The sequence below is a fragment of the Sitophilus oryzae genome, unplaced genomic scaffold (genome assembly GCF_002938485.1).
Source record: "Sitophilus oryzae breed Bouriz unplaced genomic scaffold, Soryzae_2.0 scaffold_41_pilon_pilon, whole genome shotgun sequence".
Taxonomy (NCBI): Eukaryota; Metazoa; Arthropoda; class Insecta; order Coleoptera; family Curculionidae; genus Sitophilus; species Sitophilus oryzae.
In genome coordinates, this window is record NW_022146996.1 from 3,507,057 (window position 1) to 3,531,147 (window position 24,091).

Below are 24,091 nucleotides of genomic sequence, written 5' to 3' on the forward strand. Positions count from 1 at the left end.
GGAAATAGTCAATACATGTCATTATTGACAAAAAATAGACATATTGAGTAGATAGTTATTTGACTGAAATAATAAATTTGGGAATTTTATATTTTTTAAATTAATCATAAAATTTTCTTCGAAAAAATTATGAAACAGTATCTGTTGAACTTTTGGCACAAAAATATTTCAAATTTATGATTTCAGTCTAGTAACTATTTAGTCAGCATGTTTAATTTATGTCAATGATGACAGGTATTGCTAATCTCGATTGCCAATATCTCGAGAACCATTACTCGTAGCGATTTTTACCAAGATACGTTTTTTACGTAAAAAATATCGTGAATGTATATTTTTTTACTCAGTAGTTTTATACCGGTACCGACGAAAAATTATTACTCTTCAAACAAGTTAAAAAATATGTAGGTGGCGTCCTATACAAGTAGGATTCATATTGAGATCAAATTCAAATTTCTCAGGTCAAAAACTCCCAGACACCAATTTTCATTTAAATATTGACCTTACTCGTAACCACCGTAATAACAAGGCCGGACAGCTTATTCGTGACGTCATCAACTGGAGGCCTAAACTTTGATTGCATTTGATACACTTTATACGTATATAATGGATATAAACTTTAATTGCACCGAATTTTTAATAAATAATAATTAAACATAAAATTTAAAAAACATCAGATTGATATCCCATCTCGCATTATCCATCGTCATTGTATTTATTTATGCTGTAAGTGTGTCTAAGTTTCTTTTATTTCCTTTTCCAAGTCTATCATTGTTTTTTAACAACAGTAGTGTTTCAGACGTGTATTTCTAATAGAATTTATGACAATTTTTACAATAACTTAGCAATATAAATAGTACATTGCGGAAATTTTAATAATGGTGTTATTACTTTTAATGTAATCCAAAGATATTTTTGATAAAAATATTTTTTTATTGTGAATTTTGAGAAACTCCTCATAGCTTTGTAAGACTGTTAAAAATTATATATTCAAATAAAACTATATTAGTTATTTCATCCCAAGACTGCCTTTAGTAAGGTTTTTTATAAGTGAATTTTGTTCAATATCAGTGTTGTCTGAAAATGTTAAATTATTTTTAGGGACATTAATGACTGAATCGTAAGTTTCCTTTCGCCTTCATATAAATGTCGAACACAAATACTGTACTGACTCCCGGCTAACTGTATATATTTTCCAAACCTACTTTCAAGAGGATCAGTTTGCAAGTTCTCTAGAAAACATATCTCATATTTGACTCATTAAAACAATATTTTATTACTTCAAGCTCAACCTGTTACTCATCTCAAGTTAATAACTTTAATGTTGAACACAGATAAAAGTTTTTTATTAAACACAGAATTTTTTTATTACTTTCATCGCATTTTAAAGAATTTAGTAAATAACAAGCATGACTAATAATTTGATCAATATTACAGGTTATCAGGGTTCGGAAAACTATATGTTTACTCTTAAAAACTACATTACTTGTAGTTAATCGATGTAGAGGGTGTAGTTTATGTAAGTTCCAAATTAGAAAAAAATACTTTAATAAGTAATTTGTAGCCCAGCTGCTTTATTTATGGCGAAAAGACAAATATCTATAGATGGTTTTTTATAATTTTAATTGAATTTTAGCAAAACGCCGGTCTAATTATGACTGCAAAAATTATTTTTTTGTAAAGCGTGTCACTTAATAATATCGGTAAAGGTACACACCTGTAGATTTACCGTTATCGCTTAGTAATGATTTCTGGTGAACTCCAAAAAATGTTTTCTTACATTAAGAGCCCCACGCCCCCTCCTTTAAAGGGTGAACGTGGGGGTTGGGTTTCGGGAAATGTTTGGATTGGGTGAGCAAGTGAAAGGTGAAAGAGATAAGTTTATAAATTCTTTAAAAATCACTTCTTGTATCACTAGGTGTTTGTTTAGACCTTTCTTAATAAAAAAAAATTCAAGTTCCCCCGTGAAAAAATAAAATAACAAGATACTAATTTAAAAATGGGATCCAAAAAATATATTATATCCGTGCAGACGAAGAAGCGTTTATAATTTAATTATGTTTGTAAAAAAGTTTTATTTTGTAAATCAAGTGATTTCCATACTTAAAAGAAACTTTAAACACTACTAAAATAAACCTGAAGTATAAAATTAAAAAAATATATATTTCACAAAACAAAAAAACTAAACTACCATTACAACTCTGAACTTAAAAGTAGAAAATAATATTTATTTAAGAAAACATATTCTCAACCAGCTCAGTAACATGTTCTATAAAAGGAGTTCTTTGGCTTCATCATCCAGCTCTAAACATTCACTTTTCTTCCACATATGCCGAAATGCAGTCAAATAAGGGTCAGAGGATATCAGGAGACAATCTTGATTTGTGGCATACCGTGAACATTTTCGACTATTAGACAGTTAAAGCACGGCCAGAGACGTAGACGTAAACGTATCGTTTGACATGTACGCTTGCGCAGTGAGAAATTCACTTGCGTTTACGGATACGTGATACGTATCTTTACGTGCCTTTACGTACGTACAAAACACAAACGTATCGAGCCGAAGGAGATTCAATTTTCACCCGAATGATGCCGAACGTACAAATTCACAAACAACTCGTTTCCACAACTGGCTAGTAATTAAGTTATTTCATAAATTTTGGGGCCAGTGTAACAGAACTGGGCCTATTTTATCACAATAAATTAGTATGAAAATATTAAGCATCATAATAAACTCATTTTGGAATCTATTTAATTAAATGCTAGTTCTTAGCCAAAATCCATATGAGGATTCTAAAAGATGGAATTTAATAAATAATCATAAAACTGTGTCTGTTTTCCAATATTTTTTATTACTAAAAGCATTTTAAGGGCTACTTTCTGTAATTAAATAATTTCCATTTATAATTTTCTTCATTTTTCGAACTTTTATAAATTTAATGTGGAATCAATGGAATAATAGGTATCCATTTTCAGTTTTAAAATTAAATAAATTGTTTCACAAAATAATTTAGATCTACAAATGTACCATTTGCGTTACGTACGTCAAAATACTTGCTTTAACTCTTGTTTACACGACAACGCAACGGCAGACGTAACGTAGGTTTCTGCGTTACGTGTCGAGAGATAGGTATACGTATTGTGCCTTGCTTTAACTGTCTATTGCTTTTTCTGAAAAAACGTAACTTAAAATTGTGATGCGGTCTATTGAGAAACACGGACTACTTCAAACAAATATATCGCATGAATAGGCAGAATTCGGCAGACCATTTTTTGTTTATAAACAAATACATTCCTCAAACATTATTATTTGCGATAAGAGGAAACGTCGATAAGCGTCGATAGTATTTTTTTGGTATTTTGAAATGAAAAATTAATACATAATAATAATTTCAGAACTTTCTTAGTAATAGTCCAAAGGTAGAGAAAACCTTTTCTTTAAAATATAAAAAATAATAATCATCTCGGGTTTTTTAAAGCCTCCAGGAATATTTAGATTCTTATTTGCTATCACTAAGCGAAAAAGACAATTAAATGTGATGGGTTTAAGAAAGAAAAAAACATGGTTACAAATTTTATTCAGAAAATTTGTTGTTGTTTTTTATTAAATCAATGCTACTACTATTCAAAAAGTTTAACAGTGTGTCATATAGTTTAATTTTTCCAAAATCACTTATGACCGCTCTTTAACATATGCAAGAGCCACTGTGCGTCGCCTCGGGGCAGGAAGCGTGAAATATCGATAAAATACATAACATATACTATAAACAATATCAATTTTTTTAATTTACCTTATTACCTTATTTTTATATTCCTTTATTAAATTTGATTGATAAAAAGTGAGAGATAAACATTTATTGACTGGTATCATTTTTTCCGTATTCTACTAAAACTATTTTTATATACTATAATATTTGTAAAAACTCGGAAAAGACATTTTAAAACTTCGAAATATATCTGGCGAGTGAAAAAAGATCCACAATTTGAACTTTTATCGGGTAATTATCAACGCTGCTAAATAGAGTTGGGCCTCCAGTTGGTGAGGTCACGAGATTTTGTCCGGCCTTGTTATTACGGTGGTTATGCCTTACTTCAGAAATTATTTGGAATAAAATGAAATAAAAATGAAACTTCTGCACTCTGTATCTCGGAAACTAAGCATTTTCGGACATACATTTATACGAACTTTTGTACCTATTTTTATCTGCAGAATATGCTGCTGAAGATTTCGAAGTACAGTTCGGACCACCCTGTATATCATAAATAGATTAACTGAATTGTTTAAATAAACTAAGCCAATAATTTAGAACACTTAATTTAATTTGCTTGGAAACCAACTACAAAGCTACTATACGTCTTTTTCGATTCGAATTTCCCAAACGATTTATTTAGTTTCTAACTGCAACATGCAAATGGCCAAACATTCCACACCCTTAATATTGCATAGGAACATTGCCAAATAAGTGCAATTAGTGCAGAACACTAACTACACGGTTTTGTAGTCCTAATTTATGGCCCAAAGAGCAGTTCCTATTGGGAAATGTATTACATATTATTTGCCATGCGAATGCAGACGATATTTAACTTTCATCGATAACAAAATTCCTGCATAGAGAGGGAGAGAGCCAGTTTCAAATAAGCCGAAGTTGTTTCCTGGAAATACCTAGGTACGTATATGTATGTGTAGTTGATTACATATCCACTCACCGAACATATGCGGTAACGTATTGCAACAGTTAATGATATTAGACTATGTATATTTCACTGTTATGTTTCATAACTTTATAATATATACTCACATGCAAAAAGATGCAACCGATATATTTCTCCACTTCCAATATTAATGTTAAAGTTATATTTTCTATTTTTAGATCTGTTTTTATTTATTAGCAATTTTTATATAAACATATCTACTTTAAGACACCCTGTGCAATAACTTCTTGAGCAAATTTTTCTAAAAAAAATTTGAGTTAGAGTCAGGCCTCTTGAACATTTTGATTTTTGGGTCCTGTCAACACCAGTGGCGGCTCGTCAGGGTAGGCCTCTGAGGCCGCGCCTCACCTTTAAAATGAAGGAACGATTTATTTGTTTTGTATCTAGTTTTTTATTTAATCCCAGTATAACTTATTACAATTCTAAAACACATTCAACATAATAAAACTAAAAAATATATATTTTATAAATACAGCCAGGTCCAGGCACAACATAAGCCGCATAAACCCAGCCAAAAAGAACGCGACTGGACAGAAGCACACAGAGGCGAAATAATTCTAGCTTGGCAAGTTCGAATTGCCTACCTATTAGCAGCGACGATTTAAGATCATGTGACGCCGATGACGCGACGGCAGACGACGTGGTACGCATTCTCGATCGCAGGGTTAAGGCATGGTTGAGGCGCGATATTTGGCGCTTGGGTGTGTTTTATTGTTAGTTTAAATCATCTGACTCTTGAAAAATGCGACAAAGTCTCGATCTCATATGCAGGACTCAGGAAGTTAAAGTGCTGGTGGCTGGTCGGTTGTGGGGAGAACAGCGTGGGTGAATTAATTAGTGTATATTTTTGTTTTTATTGATATCTTTAGGGCGAGAATTATATAGATTGTTTGTCTTTATAAACTTAAATTATTTGATGGCTATTAGATACAGTATTTTTAACTCGATTACACATAGGGCAAGGTGGAATTTTAGCAGTTTTTAAAATTCAACGCAACAAATATTGTTGAAATTTGAAGGTTTCTTGAAGACTTGGCCGGTAAGATTTATTTTATTTATTTTAAAGTACCGAATTAAGTGAATTTTAGTGTTTTCTTTAAAATGAATCCTATTTACAACGTTATTCTTTCTATACTTGAAACTCTTTTTCTAAGACAAAATAAAACTGGAAAAAACAAATAAATATTAATGAGTAAAAAGTTTTCTCAATATTTAACGATGAGAGGCAACGTAGGTAGAGGCAAGACGATAGGTATTTAAAAACTTTTTAAATATGCTTGCGTACTAAACCTTAAAAAACCCTTAAATTAAAAAATGATAATGCGTCACAGAATAATACTTCATAGGTGAGAAAAGTTGTAGCCTCACTTTCCTATAATATACTCACGAGCCGCCACTGGTCAACACATGCCTTGATTAATTTTTAAGAGCAAAACGCACCAAGCATTTTTTTTCAATTATCGTTACTTGTGATGTTATTTTTTACTATCACCTTTGGTGAGAATTGTAAACTATACACTATTATTTGAGTTGGCCTGCATGTTCGACAGATTTAAACTCTATAGAAGACGTTTGAGACAAGTTTAGCAAGAGGGTTAAAGGTTTTGGAGTGGAACCAGCTTCATTAAATGAACTTCGCTTGGTCCTTGAAGAAGAATGGGAAAACATAACACAGTATGGTATTTGTAACACTTGGCAGCATGAACGGGCTACAGACAGTTATAATAGTCAGAAAAGGCAATAAAAAGTAGGTATTAAGTTATTTTGTGCAAGTTTATTTTCTGTTTGTGTACTTAGTGTTATTACAGTTATTATTGGCTTTAATATCATTAGTTCTGTTATTGTTATTAATATTTAATAAAACCAAGACTGTATTGTTACTCTTTATCGCTTTTTTCTTCAATTTAGTATAGTGTATGTAATGCGGCGTCAATATGATAAAATAGTCACCTCGTCATATTAAAAAATAATGTCAGAAACTAATGATAATTAAAAAAAATGCAAATTGTTAGTGGCAAGTTCGGAAAAATTCTGTTTAAAGAAAATTTGCTGACGAAATTATTGTTTAGCATGTTTTAAAGGTAGGGTAAAAACAACGAGGTTTACGAATTTGTTTACGAAGTTGATATATTTAAATACAATTTGATAACAAATTCATAAAAATTGGGCTAACAATAAGAAAAATATAACACGTTGTAATCAAAACATTGTCTGGTGCGATTTTAACTTGTTAAAAAAAATGATGTTAACTTCTCTCCTTACATTCTTAAAAATTTAAATTATATTCCTTCTCATACTCCTGTTTAAACATAATTTTTGTCTGCAAATACCCATCCTAATTATCTCGTGGAAAAATGAGTCATTTATTTCATCAATTTATTGAATTATTAAATAATACAAATAACAATTATCTCGGCTGTATTCAACTCTTAACGTAAAATTGTCTCGGAGTTGACTCGCTTGGCTAATTTTTTACCACGCCTACTCTGAGTCTAACTGAGCGAGTACATAAACGCTCAATTTATAGATATTAGTTTAGTTTTAATCATCTGCTGATAATGGTAACATGGTTAGCGAAACGCGCGTCCACTGTAAAAGGAAAAGTATTTGGTGTAACAGACTATAAGAAGAAGACTAAATGAAACAAATTTTATGTCAAGAAGGCATGGTCTTATGTAAAAATTACGAAAAAGTATTAGTGTCTTCTTCAAAAGCGAATATCTCCAAAAAAAATAAAGCTAATGAGATGAACCAAAAAATAAACTATCGAGAAAGGATGTATCTAGATGATAAAATTATTTTTAAATTTCTTGCCTTTTTAACATATTCCACAGGGTGTTTCAAACTTTCACCAAAATATGAACGTTTTGATGTCCCTCGTATAATTAAAAGATGGGGAGTTTCATTTTTAATTTAGAAAAATATATTAAAAAGACGAGCAATTTGGTACATACTGCTTAAAATATCATCAAAACCGGCCCACTAGAACAAAATATATTAAACTTTAAAATGCATCAAAGTTTTAAAGTGCCCATTTTTCGAGCCGGTGAATGTATTTCAAAAACTATACGTTTTAATAATATACTTTTCTACTTAAACTCGCCTTTATTTCTTTACTAGAATCAATTAAAAAATTAATTCATATTTATATATTAATTATAGTGTTCCATTACAAATAACTAAACTTTGATGTGTAACTTTTTTTGGAGACACCCTGTAGAACTTTATATAATTTTGGAAAATGCTTTATATTGATTTACATAAGCTCACAAAATTTCACTTCAATACAAACTTCCGTTCTCCTTGCAAAAACCGCTTCGTGTAGACGCGCCACCCTGTATAATTCGATTTCAATCAAAATTTTAATAATTTGAACATAAGCAGAATAGCTTATGAATTAGATTCATTTATTTCAATAAATTTACTTAGAAAAGAAATTAAGAAAATCAAAAAATTAAGAAGGAAATAATTAAGAATTTACTAAAATTACTAAAATAAAAATGAAAAGCAACGAAAAAAAATGACTAAATATTTTAGTACTTTATCTATAAAACACAATACAGAAGGTTTCACATTAATACATTCACAGTAAATGAATTCTGAGGTAAAAGTCTCTGGGCACTCCACTATATACTAAATCTAAATATATTAATTAAAATTAATGTATAATTATAAAGTAGGTTTGTTTTACAACAAACAAAAAAGGCACTGAAATACCTTTAAACTTTAAAAATCAATTAGAGGGGGACCTAACCTCCACATTACCTTCGTATGTAAATAATAGTATCAATCACGATGTATGAATACTAGTAATAGTATTACTTACGTAGGAAGTAGAGTTAGAATACGCTACTCGAGTCTGAGACGACCCGTGTGTGCACGGTCTTAAGGTTAAAGTATTATATAAATTTGTAATTAAACTACCCAAGTAGCATCTATCTGACTTCGAACTAAATCTGATCTGAAGCGACGTCAGACTTTGTGCAAATTTAGGTCGGGTGCTGGTCATACGACCGGTGACGTCGCTTTTCTATTAAAACCGACGTCGTTGAATCCGAGTCGGTAAATCCAACGATCTGTCGACGTACAAAATAACAACGTACCATTTTTATTAATTTCCCAACGTCGTTTCCATGTTGGCTTGCACGACGTACATATACTTGAACTAGCCCGACGTCTACCCGTTGTTGTCCGAATAGGATACGTCTCACTGTTAATCCCTATAGTAACGTCCAATTATATTTTGTTGTATTTTATGTTCCAATTTATAACCTAATTTACGTATCTCTATTTACGTCCGTAAATACAACCCATTAAGTAGAATTTGCGGCCTAATGAACATCATGAACATAACCTAATAAAAAGTTTTTGTAAACAAACTTAATTTTTTTTATTATGCCTAAAAAAAACACTAAAAAGACATTTAGACAGAAAGAATCTATATTTTACAGAAAGAGGTCGAGGCTTTTGCAAAATAATAATAGAAGTGGCTGCCCATTTTTTAAGGAGAAAACAAAAACTAAAATATAGTTGCACAAATCCACAAATCACTGATACGCAAAGTGAGGTTACGTGGCGTACATTGGAATTATATACGTCATAATACGATTGCCGGTCGTCCGGTTTGATGACTTCGGTCGTGTGAGACGACTAATGTTGGAGACCCGGTTGGAATTGGTATATTGGTAGTTCATATTAAGTCGGACACAGAGATCCGCCATTCTTAACAAGTATCCGATTGTCAGCCATTTAAAATCTTTTTTGTTTTTAAAATTTATATTCACATTCCGATTTCTAGTAAAATAATATTGATAAGGCTGAGTTTGGGGGGAACCACAGTACAGTTTTATGATTAAACCAGCTAGAAAATAAAAAAAAATATTTTGCGAGTTACTTTTTTATAGATATTTTTATATCATAAATCTACCTAATTTTGAAGGTGCTCGTTGTTTTCCGGTGTATTTTAATCAGATATATAAAAAAAGTAACTTCCGTTGACAAAACTGATGTCTGGATTAATGATTCAGAATTATTATAATATGAAATTAGGTAGGCACTTATAGTTATATTCGAGGAGTGATTATGAATCCATTTGTAATTAGGTAGTTTGGTTAGGTTTTTATGTATTATTGGTAGCGAATATGAATCCAAACGTAATGTAAGTGCTTAGCGACGAATTTTAAGTGACTAAAATCCAACGTAATATGACGTTGGTAATTGGTAGAATTACATTCCCTATTAGGTCAGATACCGACGTCGAGGCGACCCGAATCTGCATTCCCCATTTAGGTGCAAATAAGGGTCGTCAGGCGGTCGAACCGACGTTGGTACCCGACGTCGGGTTTATTGAACGCGACATATACCCGACATTAGATAACGTCCAAATGCTACTTGGGTAAATACTTAAATTATGTGAAATATTATAGATATTCAAAATTACTTGTGAAAAATTAATCATATTAAATCAGACGTTACTATTTTTGTTTGTTATAGTATGTGTACAGCATTTAATTAAGGTGCTTAAAATAATACCCCAAAATTAAATTATAGAAGCCTGTCGAATTTTTCCACTCGCACTAGAATAAAGGTACGGACTTAAAGAAAACCAATTGGCCAAGTTAAAGTAAAACCACCAGAAATAAGTAAAAATAAAGCACAAAAGAAAACCCTTTAGACAATATTTAAATGAATATTTGTTGATTTTAGGTTATGATAGCTTACCCCAAAGAGTAATTCCAGGAATGTTCTGGCGGTTCTGGTAAGCACTTACATCTACATTTAGAGATTTTGGTACCTTCAATAGGTCAACCTATATCAGGTATCGAATTAAATATCTGAAGAAATCCTGTACAATATTAATAATAAATTTATCACACGTATCGCATACTAAAAATAAATGATAAAATATTATTAAGTATAAGTAATGAATATTAAATTATAACTAAATTACCATTTATTTAATTCCTACTATTTTGTTTCGAGAAGCCACTAAACCACTTAAAAGATTTTTAGTTAATCTTGCCTTTACTTCATAAAAATTAGTTATAATGCGATACTTATCTAGAACGCATAAAAGTTTTACGGTTAGTTTAAAAATACCTAACTTAGGTATAATGGGATTTTAAGTTTTAATATATGCAATAAAGAATAGAAATTACGACTTTTAGAATGTTTAATAAAATGCCTTCCTACAAAATGTGTAAATTCTTCTGAATCATGACTAATTTTTATGTAGTATTATAGACATTATTTAAAAATATGTTGATAAAACATTATTTAGTAAATTTCTGTCTATGTGTGTAGGCGGTGGGTACATTAAAAAAAGTACCGTATGATCGAAAAAAAATGGCGTCCAGTTGGCTGGGAAATGACGATCGATGACATTTCCCATATAAATTTACATATAAAATGACAGCGATCTTCATTTCCCAGCCAACTGGACGCCGTTTTTTCTCGATCATACGGTATTATGCCACTAAAACAAAATTCTAAAAATTTAACTTTTAGTTACGTATGTAAAATCGTTATTTTTGGGGCTTACTCAACCGGGTCTCACAATGCAAATTCACCTCAAATATCCATTTAGTTGGTCATTGGCAAGCACTCTCTCATTGTACATGAAAATAACAAAACAAACATTTACTGATCTGGATAAAATTAATAGTTAAATAGTAAGACTCACCCGGGGGTACTCCGCCCCCTAGCCACTGACATCACTGACATTCTATTGAATATATCCCTTCATATCTTCCATCTAATTCAAATATTATTCGGATTTATTGGTTAATAATCTTCAACAACTAGCTAGTGTCACCTGAAATAGTATAGGGGCTTCCCCCGGACGCAATTCTGCCGCTAAACAGATTCGCATCCCAATCGAATAAGCTATTTGGGTGGCTCACCATCCCAACGCCGCATCGTCAATCGAGAAGACATTATAGAGACCTCAAACTCTCAAGACCAACTCGAAGGCAGGACGTCACAGAGGTTTTCTTACCGTGGTCAAACGACCCCGTTGGCTTACAGTCAAACGACTTGCAACTATATTAGTCAAAAGACTCGCAACCTCCATTTGTCAACTCTGTGACAAAACACAACACTACACAGCCGGCCGGCCTATCAACGACTGACTGACCTGCCGCCTGCCGAGCTAAGCCTCTCTTACGCTCCACAATTTTTACCTGATCACAAATATTTACATCGCTTGCCAATGAATCATACTGTTTTCTCTAATCGACTTTCAAATAGAGTGTTTTAGCATTACTAGATAAATAAATAGAGAGTTTCTGAAGGAAAGCATATTCTTTATTAGAATAGTGAATAAATAAAAGCATTATCATAACAAACTTATTTTCCAAGTTTTACACGTAATCGAGGGCGTGATTTTTAAATTCATTATTGCCAACCATTGACATATTCGGCGGCGTGCTGACTAACTGGAATTTAAATTTTGCGCTGAGGATTCAGCAATAAAAAATGTCAAGTTTCCGCATTTATTTATTTATTTCCTGACATTGTCATTCGTTTTGACACTTCAGTTTTGTATTACGAGTTTTTGGTTTAAATAAATAGTGTTGTGATAATTTAAGCTTAAAAATGTTGCACTAGCAGACCTTGCAGTCGAACGCTGTTTCTTTTACAACCTCTTTTAGTGCGAAGTGTACAAGATAGCTTAATAGCCGTAAAAGACTGATCGCAACTGTATTAGCATATTTTGAACGGGAAAGCGGTAGTAATGGATCTTTATGTTCCTTAAGTGCTGTTAAGACGGTTAGTTTTGTTCATCTAAATAACTGTTATAATTATGATTAATTTATTTTTATTTTTATTTCCTAAAATATTTTGATTAAAAGAAAATATGTAGAAGTGGGCAGCGCTGTGCTGGTCTAGCTGAATCACATGACTAAAAGTTTATTTGATATACAGATTATGTCAATTTATTGACGTAAAATTTTTTGGCTTTATCTTTATAAGAAATTGACTTTTTCGAAAAAAGTTTTACTTTTCTTCAAGGCAAAAAATTATTATTTTTCTATAAAACTGTAGTGTTCAGCATAAAAAAGAAGTACTTACATAAGCACCGCCTATTTTAATTTAAGCCAGGTTATTACGGGTCAAAGTATTCGAACTTTTTAAATTTACTACCAACCAAACGGACAAAATCAGAATAGTTAACTGTATCAATCATTGTTGATCGCCCTGAATCTCATAAATTGTTGTAAGAAAAAATGTTACAAGCAAAAAATAAGACAAAAACGCCTTATCTTTGTATTGATTTATCGTAACCTCGCTGAAATCTGAAATGTATTTTAGGTCGCTCTGCTTTTATCTGAAAATATATAAAAGGCTTGAGGTTTTTTATACAAATGCACAATACTTTTTCATTAAAGTCTAGACAAAGACCTTTTAACACTTTCGAGTCTCTACTAAAATTGTAAAGTTTTTCCATTTCTCACTATACTTTCTAAATATATAGATAAAGAGAGATAGATAACAGAGGTTGTACTAGAATTACGAATAATGCATAATAAAGATATTATTTCTGGATTGTTAATAATAGACTTCTATAATATTTTATAGTAGTAATACAAATATTTCAATATTTTTTAGATTATTTTTTACAGTATTTTACAATTAGTATGATTACCATCGAGATCATTATGACAAAAGTTAATTCTTTATGTTTCGTAACGTTCGATATAAAAATATTAAATTATTAATAATAATATTATTAAAATTATTTAAAATAGCTTATTCACCTTTCAGCAAACAATCATAAAAATAGAAACATCAAAATTATATGTATTTAATTTCCTCAAACATAGAAAAGAATTACTAAATAAAGGTAAAAATAATAATATATTTTATTAGTATTTTAATAAAACACGCTTTTAGATGTATCAAAAAAAAATTTAATGAGTAACTTTAACTCTACATATACAGGGTGAGTTTCGTACGATGTTCTCTATGGGCATCTCGGAAACTACTGGAGATAGAGAGTCGGTTAAATGGGGAAAGAATTGCAGTTTTGTGGGGTCATAAATATACGCCTTTTAGACTTTTGAAAAAGTTCATGGCTTACTAAATATTTCGAAAAAAACAAATTTTGGCTATTTTAAAAATTGTCCCTAATTCCATTATAATCTATTTTAGACAAAAAATGTTCAGATAAAAGTTGTAGATGATCACATTTCTAATGAGATTGTGTTCTCCGATTTTTTCTAAAGCCTGTCATTTTTGACATATGACACAAACATATGTTTTTTTAAATGGATACCATAGTTGGCGATGACTTCATAAAAAGCACCGTTTTTTAAGCTTTTCAGCGATAAAAGCTATAATATGTTTCTTTTACAAAATTACAGAGTTATAGCCAATTCTTATCTTAATTGACAAATTTCACTTAGTTAGCCATGGAAACAAGTTCAATCGTCGTTGCTCTGAGAAATGTGGAATTGTCACATCCAATCTTTGTAAATTAAAATATACAAAAATTGTAAATAATTTTTCTAATGAAGAAAAGCGTGTAGGAATATTGGTTCAACTTTTCTTGACCATACAAGATACGTTGACCGGTAAAAGTTACTTTTACTGGTCTTTTTCTAATGGTGTTCTAATTTTGTTATGATTTATAACTTATAAAAAGACAAAATATATTATTAAACGGCTCTTTACACATTACACAAACTAAAACTTATAAAACTTAAAAAAATAATCAATACATACACTTTAAGTTATTTTAGAAAATGTTCAAAAAATCCACAATTGTTTTGAGTACATAAATGCATATTTTTAAAACTGAATTTCTAGCTATTGTCACAGAACGACCGGTCGACTTAATTAAACTTCTCCTGTTCCGTCTCTTCGAGTGCCTCTCATAAGTTCATAAGTTCTTTTGTAAACCTTGTTGTTAACCATACCGTATAAAAAAAATCTAAAATGGACAGGTCAGGTGACTGAGGAGACCCATGCAATTGGTCCACCTCTTTCTATCCCTGAGGCTACATAATTATGATAATGAAATAATTTGTAACATTTCTTACATTGTTGGGGGTGGGGGGGTTTGTCGTGGTCATAATGAAAGTCATGTTGGAACCACTCTATTAATGCGCGAGTATCTAAATTTAACTTTTCTAACATGTCTTGAAAACCGTTCTCTAAAAAACATAAGTAACGTTCACCGGTCAACGTATTCTCGGAACTGTATGGCCAAGAAAAGTTGAATCAATAATCCTACACGCTTTTATTCATTTGAAAAACTCATATTTACAATTTTTGTTTATTTTAATTTACAAAGATTGGATGCGACAATTTCACATTACTGAGAGCAACGACGATTAAACTGGTTTCCATGGCTAACTAAGTGAAATTAGTCAAGAAAGATAAGAATTGGCTATAACTCAGTAATTTTGTTAAAGAAACATATTATAGCTTATATCGCTGAAAAGCTTAAAAAATGGCGCTATTTATGAAGTCATGGCCAACTATGGTTTCCATTTAAAAAAACATATGTTTGTGTCATATGTCAAAAATGACTGGCTTTAGAAAAAAATCGGAGAGCACAGCCTCATTGGGGATGTTATTATCTACAACTTTTATCTGAAAACTTTTTGTCTAAAATAGATTATAATGGAATTAGGAACAATTTTTAAAATAGCCAAAATTTGTTATTTTCGAAATATCTATTAAGCTATGAACTTTTTCGAAAATTTGAAAAGCGCATATTTATGACCCCACAAAACTCCAATTCTTTTCCCATTTAAGTGACTCTCTATCTGAAGTAGTTTCCGAGATACCCATAGAGAACATCCTAGGAAACTCACCCTGTATGTTTCGGCTTGTTAGGCCTTTCTAATTTTTATTCCGCTAATTCTAAAGACAATAGCAATTATCGACTTTTAAACTACATTCCTAATTTAACTAACAAAATATCAAATAATCTCAATAAAATAGGATATAAAACTATTTACGTAAATAAAACAAATTTAGGTCAAATTTTATTAATTAATAAAGACAAAACTAATGTCAAAAATAAGTCGGGTATATATAAGGTGGATTGCAATGATTGTGATGCCGTGTACATAGGCAAAACAGGTAGAAATTTAGGTATAAGGATTAAAGAACATATAAAGTCTATTAATAATCTCCAGCATGTCTCGCAACTCAATGTATAGTAAATAATCACAGAATTAATGAAAACTCAATTAAGTTACTACACAGAGAAATAAAAGGCAGACGCTTAAATTACATTGAACAGTGAGAAATACTAAAATCTGTTAAAAATGAAAATAATGTTAACGATCAACAAGAATTTCTAAACACATTTTTTATTACCCCTATTGTAAACTCTCTGAACCCCCATAGTAAATATATATATAGTTACAGTGTAGTTAGACGATTAGTTTTTAAAAAAAACTCTTGAAAAAGGCCTAACAAGCCGAAACATATATGTAGAGTTAAAGTTACTCATTAAATTTTTTTTGATACATCTAAAAGTTTTATTAAAATACTAATATTTCAACGATGTTTCACAAGGAACCAACCACAGCCTCAGTACTATTTATTAATATATGTATTTTATTTCTTTTTACTTACATTTTTTCAATTTTTCTTAGAACGTCGGCGTCGTCCCGCAATATATTAATTTAATGTAGATTAGGTCGAAATAAATTACCATAGCATGAGCTTTAGATAAAACTTGTTTATTCTCTGTCCTGTCTTTGTATTCAAAAAATGTATTTCACCAGGCCTTACTCACTCAATTTTTATTGTCCTTACACGACAAATCAAATCAAATGGACAGTTTTCCCAACGAAGGTAACTATTTTCGCTATCTTATAAATCTATGAGTATAATTATGCCAATTATAATAACAAACATTATCATCTGTAATATTCGTATTATTACAATTATTTATCACAATTACGGTAAGTATGATACACAATTGCTAATCCATTATTAAACTGTAAATGTCTAGAATAATCTTAGGATGATCGTAAATGGCTTTTTGTGCCTCCGCTGTATGTCGTTGAACGTACAGCTTCGCCACAAAAAGTATTATTTTTACTCCTAATAAAACACACAATATTCTATTAGTCTTCTCAAATATGACAAAGAGTTGCTAGATACGATAAAAAAATATAGGCAAAAAATAAATATATTCTTTTCTCCTGCTTACTTGCATGCTTTCAAATTATCTTAGAACATTGTCTTTTATCTTAGAACAATATCTTCTTTACATATAATAATATAATAGTTCACGCAGACTTGCGATTTTTATTGTTTTTACACGACAAATCAAATTAAATGACCAGCTTTCAAAACGAGGGTAACTATTTTCGCTATCTTAACGAGTATAATCATGCCAATTATAATAACAAAAATTATTATCTATAATACTCGTATTACTACAATAATTTATCACAATTTAGGTACAAACACGATACAACAAAATACGATACAAAATGACTAATTTATTATTAAACTATAAATGTATGAATATTGCTTAGAATCATTTTAGGATATTACTATTTATATCTATAGTAATTATTATTACCACGAAGATATCCATGACAAAATATGTAGGAATAACTTTGTAATTCTCGGTCTCATAGTAACTAAATTATTTACAATTGATTTACTATTTATAATAGTGAATAGGTGTCATACAAAATATAGACAAAAAATAAATATATAGTTTTCTCCTTTTTATTTATATTCTTTCAATTTTTCTTAGAACGTTGTCTTACAATATCGTCCCATTGCTGCCAAAAGTCACTAACTTACTTTTTATTACTTCCGAGAAAAATGCGTCTAAAGATGAATTGCATTGCATAAAGATGTTATAGTTAGTAACTATTCGGTATTAAAATAAAACATAAATAGCCAGAAATCGTAGTTAATGACTTTTGCAATCGATTCTCCGCTTCAAAACATAGTGATTGAATTTGTTTTTTTCGGAAAAATGTTAGTTAGTGACTTTTGGCAACAAAAGGACGATATCTTCTTTCAGTTTACAAAGGTTTAGGTTAGGTCCGAATAAATAATCATAGCACGAGTTTAAACATAACTTGATTATTCATACTGTCCAATTCAAAATAATAGTTCACGCAGACCTACGATTTTTATTGTCTTCATACGACAAATCGAATTAAATGAATACCTTTCACATCGAAAGTAACTATTTTTGCCAATCATGCCAATAATAAAAAAATATCATCTATAATATTCCTATTATTACAATTATCTACCACAATTTTGGTAAGTACTATACACAATTACTTATTTCTTATTAATAAAATAAATATAGGATAATTTTAAGATATTACTATTTAAAATATGTACAGTATTTATTATCACAACGGAGATAGTTATGACAAAATTTAATTCTTTCTAATTTCCGGTGTCATAGTATCTAAAATATTTACAAGTTATTCAGCTCAGATAGTAATGTTTAGTCTCCTCAAATACGACAAAGAGTTAATAGATATGATACAAAATATAAGTAAAAAATAAATATCTAATTTTCCTAATAATGTTTAGTCTCCTCAAATACGACAAATAGTGAATAGATATGATACTAAATATAGACAAAAAATAAATAAAGTTTCGTCCTTCTTACTTACATTTTTCCAAATTATCTTAGAACGTCGTCTTACAATATCTTCTTTCAGTTTACAAAGGTTTAGGTTAAATCCGAATAAATAATCATTGCACGAGTTTAAACCATAACTTGATTACTCTTACTCTCCAATTCAAAACAATAGTTCACGCAGATTTGCGAATTTTATTGTTTTCACACGACAAATCAAATTAAATAAACATCTTTCACAACGAAAGTAACTACTTTTGCCAATCATGCCAATAATAACAAAAATTATCATCTATAATATTCGTATTATTACAATTATTTACCACAATTTTGGTAAGTACACAATTACTAATCTATTATTAAACTAATGTCTGAATATTATCTAAATTATTTACGACAATTTATTCAGCTCAGATAGTAATGTTTAGTCTCCTCAAATACAATAGAGAGTTAATAGATATGATACAAAATATGGGTAAAAAATAAATATCTACTTTTCTCCTTCTTATTTACATTCTTTCAATTTATCTTAAAACGTCGTCTTACAATATCTTCTTTCAGTTTACAAAGGTTTAGTTTCGGTCCGAATAAATAATCATAGCACGAGTTTAAACCCTAACTTGATTATACTTACTGTCCAATTCAAAAGAATAGTTCACGCAGACTTGCGATTTTTATTATCTTTACATGACAAATCGGTTCAAATGAACATCTTTCACAACGAGGTTAACTATTTTCGCTATCTTACAAAGCTACGAGTATAATCATGCCAATTATAATAACAAAAATTATCATCTATAATATTCGTATTATTACAATTATTTATCACAATTTTGGTAAGTACGATACATAATTACTAATTTATTATTAAACTATAAATATCTGAATATTACTTAGAATAATTTTAGTTTGAACAACTTTCATAACAAGTGTAAATTTTTTGCTACCATATTAAAATAATCTTGCCAATTATACCAAAAAATGTTTATCTATAATATAATATATTAATAATTTCTCGTCAAAATATAAATGTTTCAGTAGAATTAATTTCAGTTTTCTTGGAATAATTTTTGTATTTCCTTTTTTTACTTACATTTTTTCAGTTTTTCTTAGAACGTCGTCTTACAATATCTTCTTTCAGTTTACAAAGAGGTTAGGTCCGAATAAATAATCATACCACGAGCTTTAAGAAAACGTATTTATACCCTGTCCTATTCGAACCAGTCTTGCGAACTTCAATTTCACCAACCTTACTCACGATTTTTATTGTCTTCACACGATAAATCGAATTAAATGAACATCTTTCACAGCGAGAGTAAACATTTGCGCGAGCTTCTACGTTCGACCGTAGACGGACGCGGCGCTCTCGGCTCTGATTGCCGCGCCGGAGAACGAAGAGTTGGGCCCTGCAGGCCTGCACTCTCGACGCGATGACGTAGGCGATTAAGTGGGGAAGGAGAAAAGTGCGGTTTATTGTTGGGGAATACGTTTTCTGCCGAATAACAATGGATCGTGCAGAAGTGGCACAACCCGTAAAAAGGATTTATTTCGTTATCGCGACCCCGAAAATTTACTCGATACTGGAATTATTTAGTTGCGGGGGCTACACAAGGAGAATGAGGAAAAATATAATGTCTTTGTTCGATTCTTTGCTTGTGTTGTCAAAAACCCCATTTTAGTCTCTATTGAGCTTATTGGTTTATAGGAGGATATATTTTAAGCCTATTTGTTTTTTTCTTTTGTATATCTCCTAGATCAATTCGAAGTTGGTGAAAGATAGAGAAGCTAAACAAATTAAACAAAAAAAATAAAGTCCTCCTACGCTGGGTGCCTGCTCACCAAGGGATAGAAGGCAATGAAAAAGCAAATAATCTAGCTACTAAAGGAGCGAACGGTTCTGGGTCAGAACCGTTCTGTTTTCCAAATGGGAACCAACTGAGAGCGGAACTGAAGAATCTGGATGACTCCATCCGTAACTTGCAATGGATGTCTTCCAACGGTCTAAGACACTGGAAAAAGTTCCTCAGGACTTACGATCGAGAAAAATCAAAGGTTTTCCTTGATTTAAGTATAAACAATCTTCGGATTGTCACGGGGTTTCTAACAGGACACTGTCTTCTCAACGAACACCTCAGTAGGCTGAAGCTGAGAAACAACCGCGAATGCAGATTCTGTAGAGAAAATGGGGAAACATCAGAACACCTTATCACTGAGTGCGCCGAGACGACGACCATTCGTACCATTGTCACGCGTTTGGCCTTGGCTTGGCTCTTTTCAAGTTAGAAATAGTAGAAAGAAAAATATAAAAAAATTATTATGAAAAAAAAGGAAATTTATAAATATTTGAGGTATTCATATACTATGCTGGCAACTCTTGCTTTTGGATCGGTATTAACATGTGTGGAAGTAAATTGGAGCAAGTGAAGGAGGTAAAGTAAAATCACGATCGCAAACCGCTTATTTTTAAAAGACTTTTTCTTTGAAAAGATATCTAGACAAAATCATAAGATATGTTTCTGAGCATCTGAAATGGCGGGATTATAAGGATATCGTTAGTATGTCCATATTTTTATACCGAAAAAACGTCAGTAATCGCCATAATTTAAAAACTCAACTTTTTAACAAATAACACAAGAACCAGTTTAGATACTGAAAAAAGATATTGATTTTTTTTTAATTTGAAGTTAGGATATTTTACAATATATTTAAATGAGAAAAAATTGATGGCTTGTTTTTTTCTATTCAAAATTTAACAAAACCGTCCATTTACTTTTAGTGCATAGTAATTTTCAGCAATCGTGTAACTTTTTTATTGGTAAAGATTTTCACATACTATCTGCGAAGAAAATATAGCAGAAGTGTATTTTGTGTTTTTTTAAGTGAAGGATAAATTTAGAGAAAAGTAAGTGCAGACCGGGAGCGTTGTATTAGCCACCAATAAAGTTTGTATACCATCTCGTTTATGGTACTAAAAACTGGAATAGCGGTAAAATAAAGACATCACACGATAGGTAAATATTACAGGGCAGGCCCCTGAAAATTTACAATGGCTATAATTTTTAAACCAAAAAAAATATCGAAAAAATAAAAAATACCATTTCTGTAATATGGAGGGGGAATACATATGACGTATTTTTTGAACCACCCCGACCTACCCCTAAGGCGGCACCACTACTCACTTAACAATCTTAAATGGCAACACCCCACTTGTGGTGCCTTTTTGGAAAGCCCATGAAAAATGCTAAACGATGATCATAAAGTTTTTAGGGTGAAATTGAAAAACTACCCCTTACACGAAAAATTAGGTTGGCATTAATGAGAAAAGTGATTTTTTCAGCATATGTTACAAATTGGGACCCAGCTAAATGAGTTTTTTTTTTAAACTACCCCGACCCACCCCTAGGTGCCACCCCCTCATTTCTAACCTCAAGATAGCGATACCCCACTTGTGACACCTCTTTGGAAAGCGTATAAAAAATGCTCAACGACTGTCATAAAAAAGAACGAAAAAAATAGAACCTAAAAATAAAACAAAAATGTCAAAACGTGTCAAAATCAATAGAATGAATTATTTTTGTATCCATGAACCATTGCGAGAAAAAAAAGCTGGTACACAAAGAAATTTATTATAACTCTTAATGAAGACCTCACACACTTTCAGCAAGATGGAGCCCCTTCGCATTATTCTATTGTCACAAGGCGGTGGTTGGATAAATATTATCCAAGGCAATCGATTGACAGAAGGGGTCTAATCGAGTGGCCGCCAAGGTCACCTGATCTCACTCCTTTAGACTTTTCCTTGTGGAGTTATACTAAATCCATAGTCTATAAGACAAAACCAGGTTCGTTGCAAGAATTGCGGCAGAGGATAACTGAAGCATGTCGAAATATTTCGAGAGAAACTTTCCAAAAAGTGAGAGAAGAATTTGAAAATCGTTTGTTACTACATTTTTGTATGGAACAAAACGGCTGTCATTTTGAGCAATTATTAAAATAAATTATCATTTTAAATTTCTTTCAAATTGTCACACCTATATTTCTTGTCACTAACCAGTAATTAAGTTGAAGTCTGTATGACCATCTTTTAGCAATTTCAATTAGCTTTCCAAAGAAGTGTCACATGTGGGGTATCGCTATCTTGAGACTAGAAGTGAGGGGGTGCCACCTAGGGGTGGGTTGGGGTGATTTGAAAAACACTTCATTTAGCTGGGTCCCAATTTGTAACTTATGCTGAAAAAATCACCTTTTTTATTAATGTCCACCTAATTGTTCGTGTAAGGGTAGTTTTTCAATTTCACCCTAAAAACTTTATGATCATCATTTAGTATTTTTCATGAGCTTTCCAAAAAGACGCCACAAGTGGGGTGTTGCCATTTAAGATTTTCAATTTAGAAGGGGTGCCTTCTAAGGGGTAGGTCGTGGTGGTTCAAAAAATACGTCATATGTATTCCCCCTCGATATTATAGAAACGGTATTTTTTATTTTTTTGATATCTTTTTTGGTTTAAAAATTATAGCCATTGTAAGTTTTCAGTGGCCCACCCTGTATAATAGCTTTTATTGTTGCAGAGAGATAAGGTCAAAATGGGTACTGGTTTGAAAACATTAAAATTCCAGTTAAGTAACCAACTTTTAAGATATAAAATTGAGAATGTGTTTGTAATTTATTGAAATTATTATTAATACAATATTTTGTATTGTTTATTTATGTTGTTTTTTCATTCCTGCAACATTAAAAATTGTTTGTTCCTACATAAATTACGACGTACTAAAAATAAATAAATGGCAGGAAGTTTGTTGAAGTTTAAAAGTTAGAAATTGTCCCTTTTATTGATTCTTTATCTAGTTTTGTTTAACATACACCTTTGTTTGTTTTGTATTAACACACAGCTTAAACTTTTTTATGAATACGAGTAAAATAACTCGATTTTCGAATTTTAGGTTTTATATAGTATTTTTGCAATCAATCGAGTGGTTCGTAAAGGATCTGGCCGCTAAGCGTACCCTAAGATTAAGGAAATTCAATCTGTGGAACCAGACCAACTACGCTCACTTGAGATCCTGAGGAAAATCCTGATAGTGATAGGGAAAATCATGACGAACACTAATCCACATTTGTTAGACCAGAAAACGGACTATATGCTCACCAAACATGATTTTGGAGGAAAGATTCGCATCCCGACAAGAAAAGAATGGGAAAGCAACCGAGTAATGAACACTCAAGAGATAGCAGTCTACACAGATGCTGCCGCAACTTCAGGAGGCACAGGTATAGGCATCTTCTCAGAGAAACTAGACATCCGACGATCTTTAAGGCTATCGGATGGCTGTAATGTTCTACAAGCAGATATTTACGCCATAAAGGAAGCGGCTAGTTGTATACGAGAGAAAATTTCTGATAGACCAATAGGGGATATCGTGATATAATCTGACAGCTTGGGTGCTTTAAGAAGCATCATCATGCAACCAGTGAGAACGAAAACTGTGATGGACTGCCGAGAAGCACTGTCCTGGCTGCATCAAGGCGGGACTACTCTGTGCTGGGTGCCAGGCCACAGCAATGTGGTGGGTATTCAAGAAGCAGACAGACTCGCCAAAGAGGGGGCTAGGGGAGAGGCCGTGGTAGATGGGCCACCACTTGTGACGATCAACACACTGAAGGAAGCTATAGAAACTACCATCAAGGCCAAGCAGCAAGAGACGTGACAACACCGTGAGGACTGCGCTACAGCTTGAAGACTATGGCTAGTGGTAGATAGCAAAAAGACAAAACAACTACTAGAGCACAAAA

The 24,091-nt window shown here is 31.5% G+C and overlaps 1 protein-coding gene across 1 annotated transcript in view; it reads right to left on the bottom strand.

Moving 5' to 3' along the window:
* The window catches only part of LOC115885674, a 528,892-nt gene extending 509,232 nt beyond the window's left edge, over positions 1-19,660 (bottom strand). Inside the window, exon 1 of the mRNA XM_030904655.1 lies at positions 19,395-19,660. Within this exon, the coding sequence (XP_030760515.1) occupies positions 19,395-19,396 (2 nt within the window). The 5' untranslated portion in view covers positions 19,397-19,660. The remainder of the gene's footprint in view (positions 1-19,394) is intronic.
* Between the last annotated feature and the right edge of the window lie 4,431 nt (positions 19,661-24,091).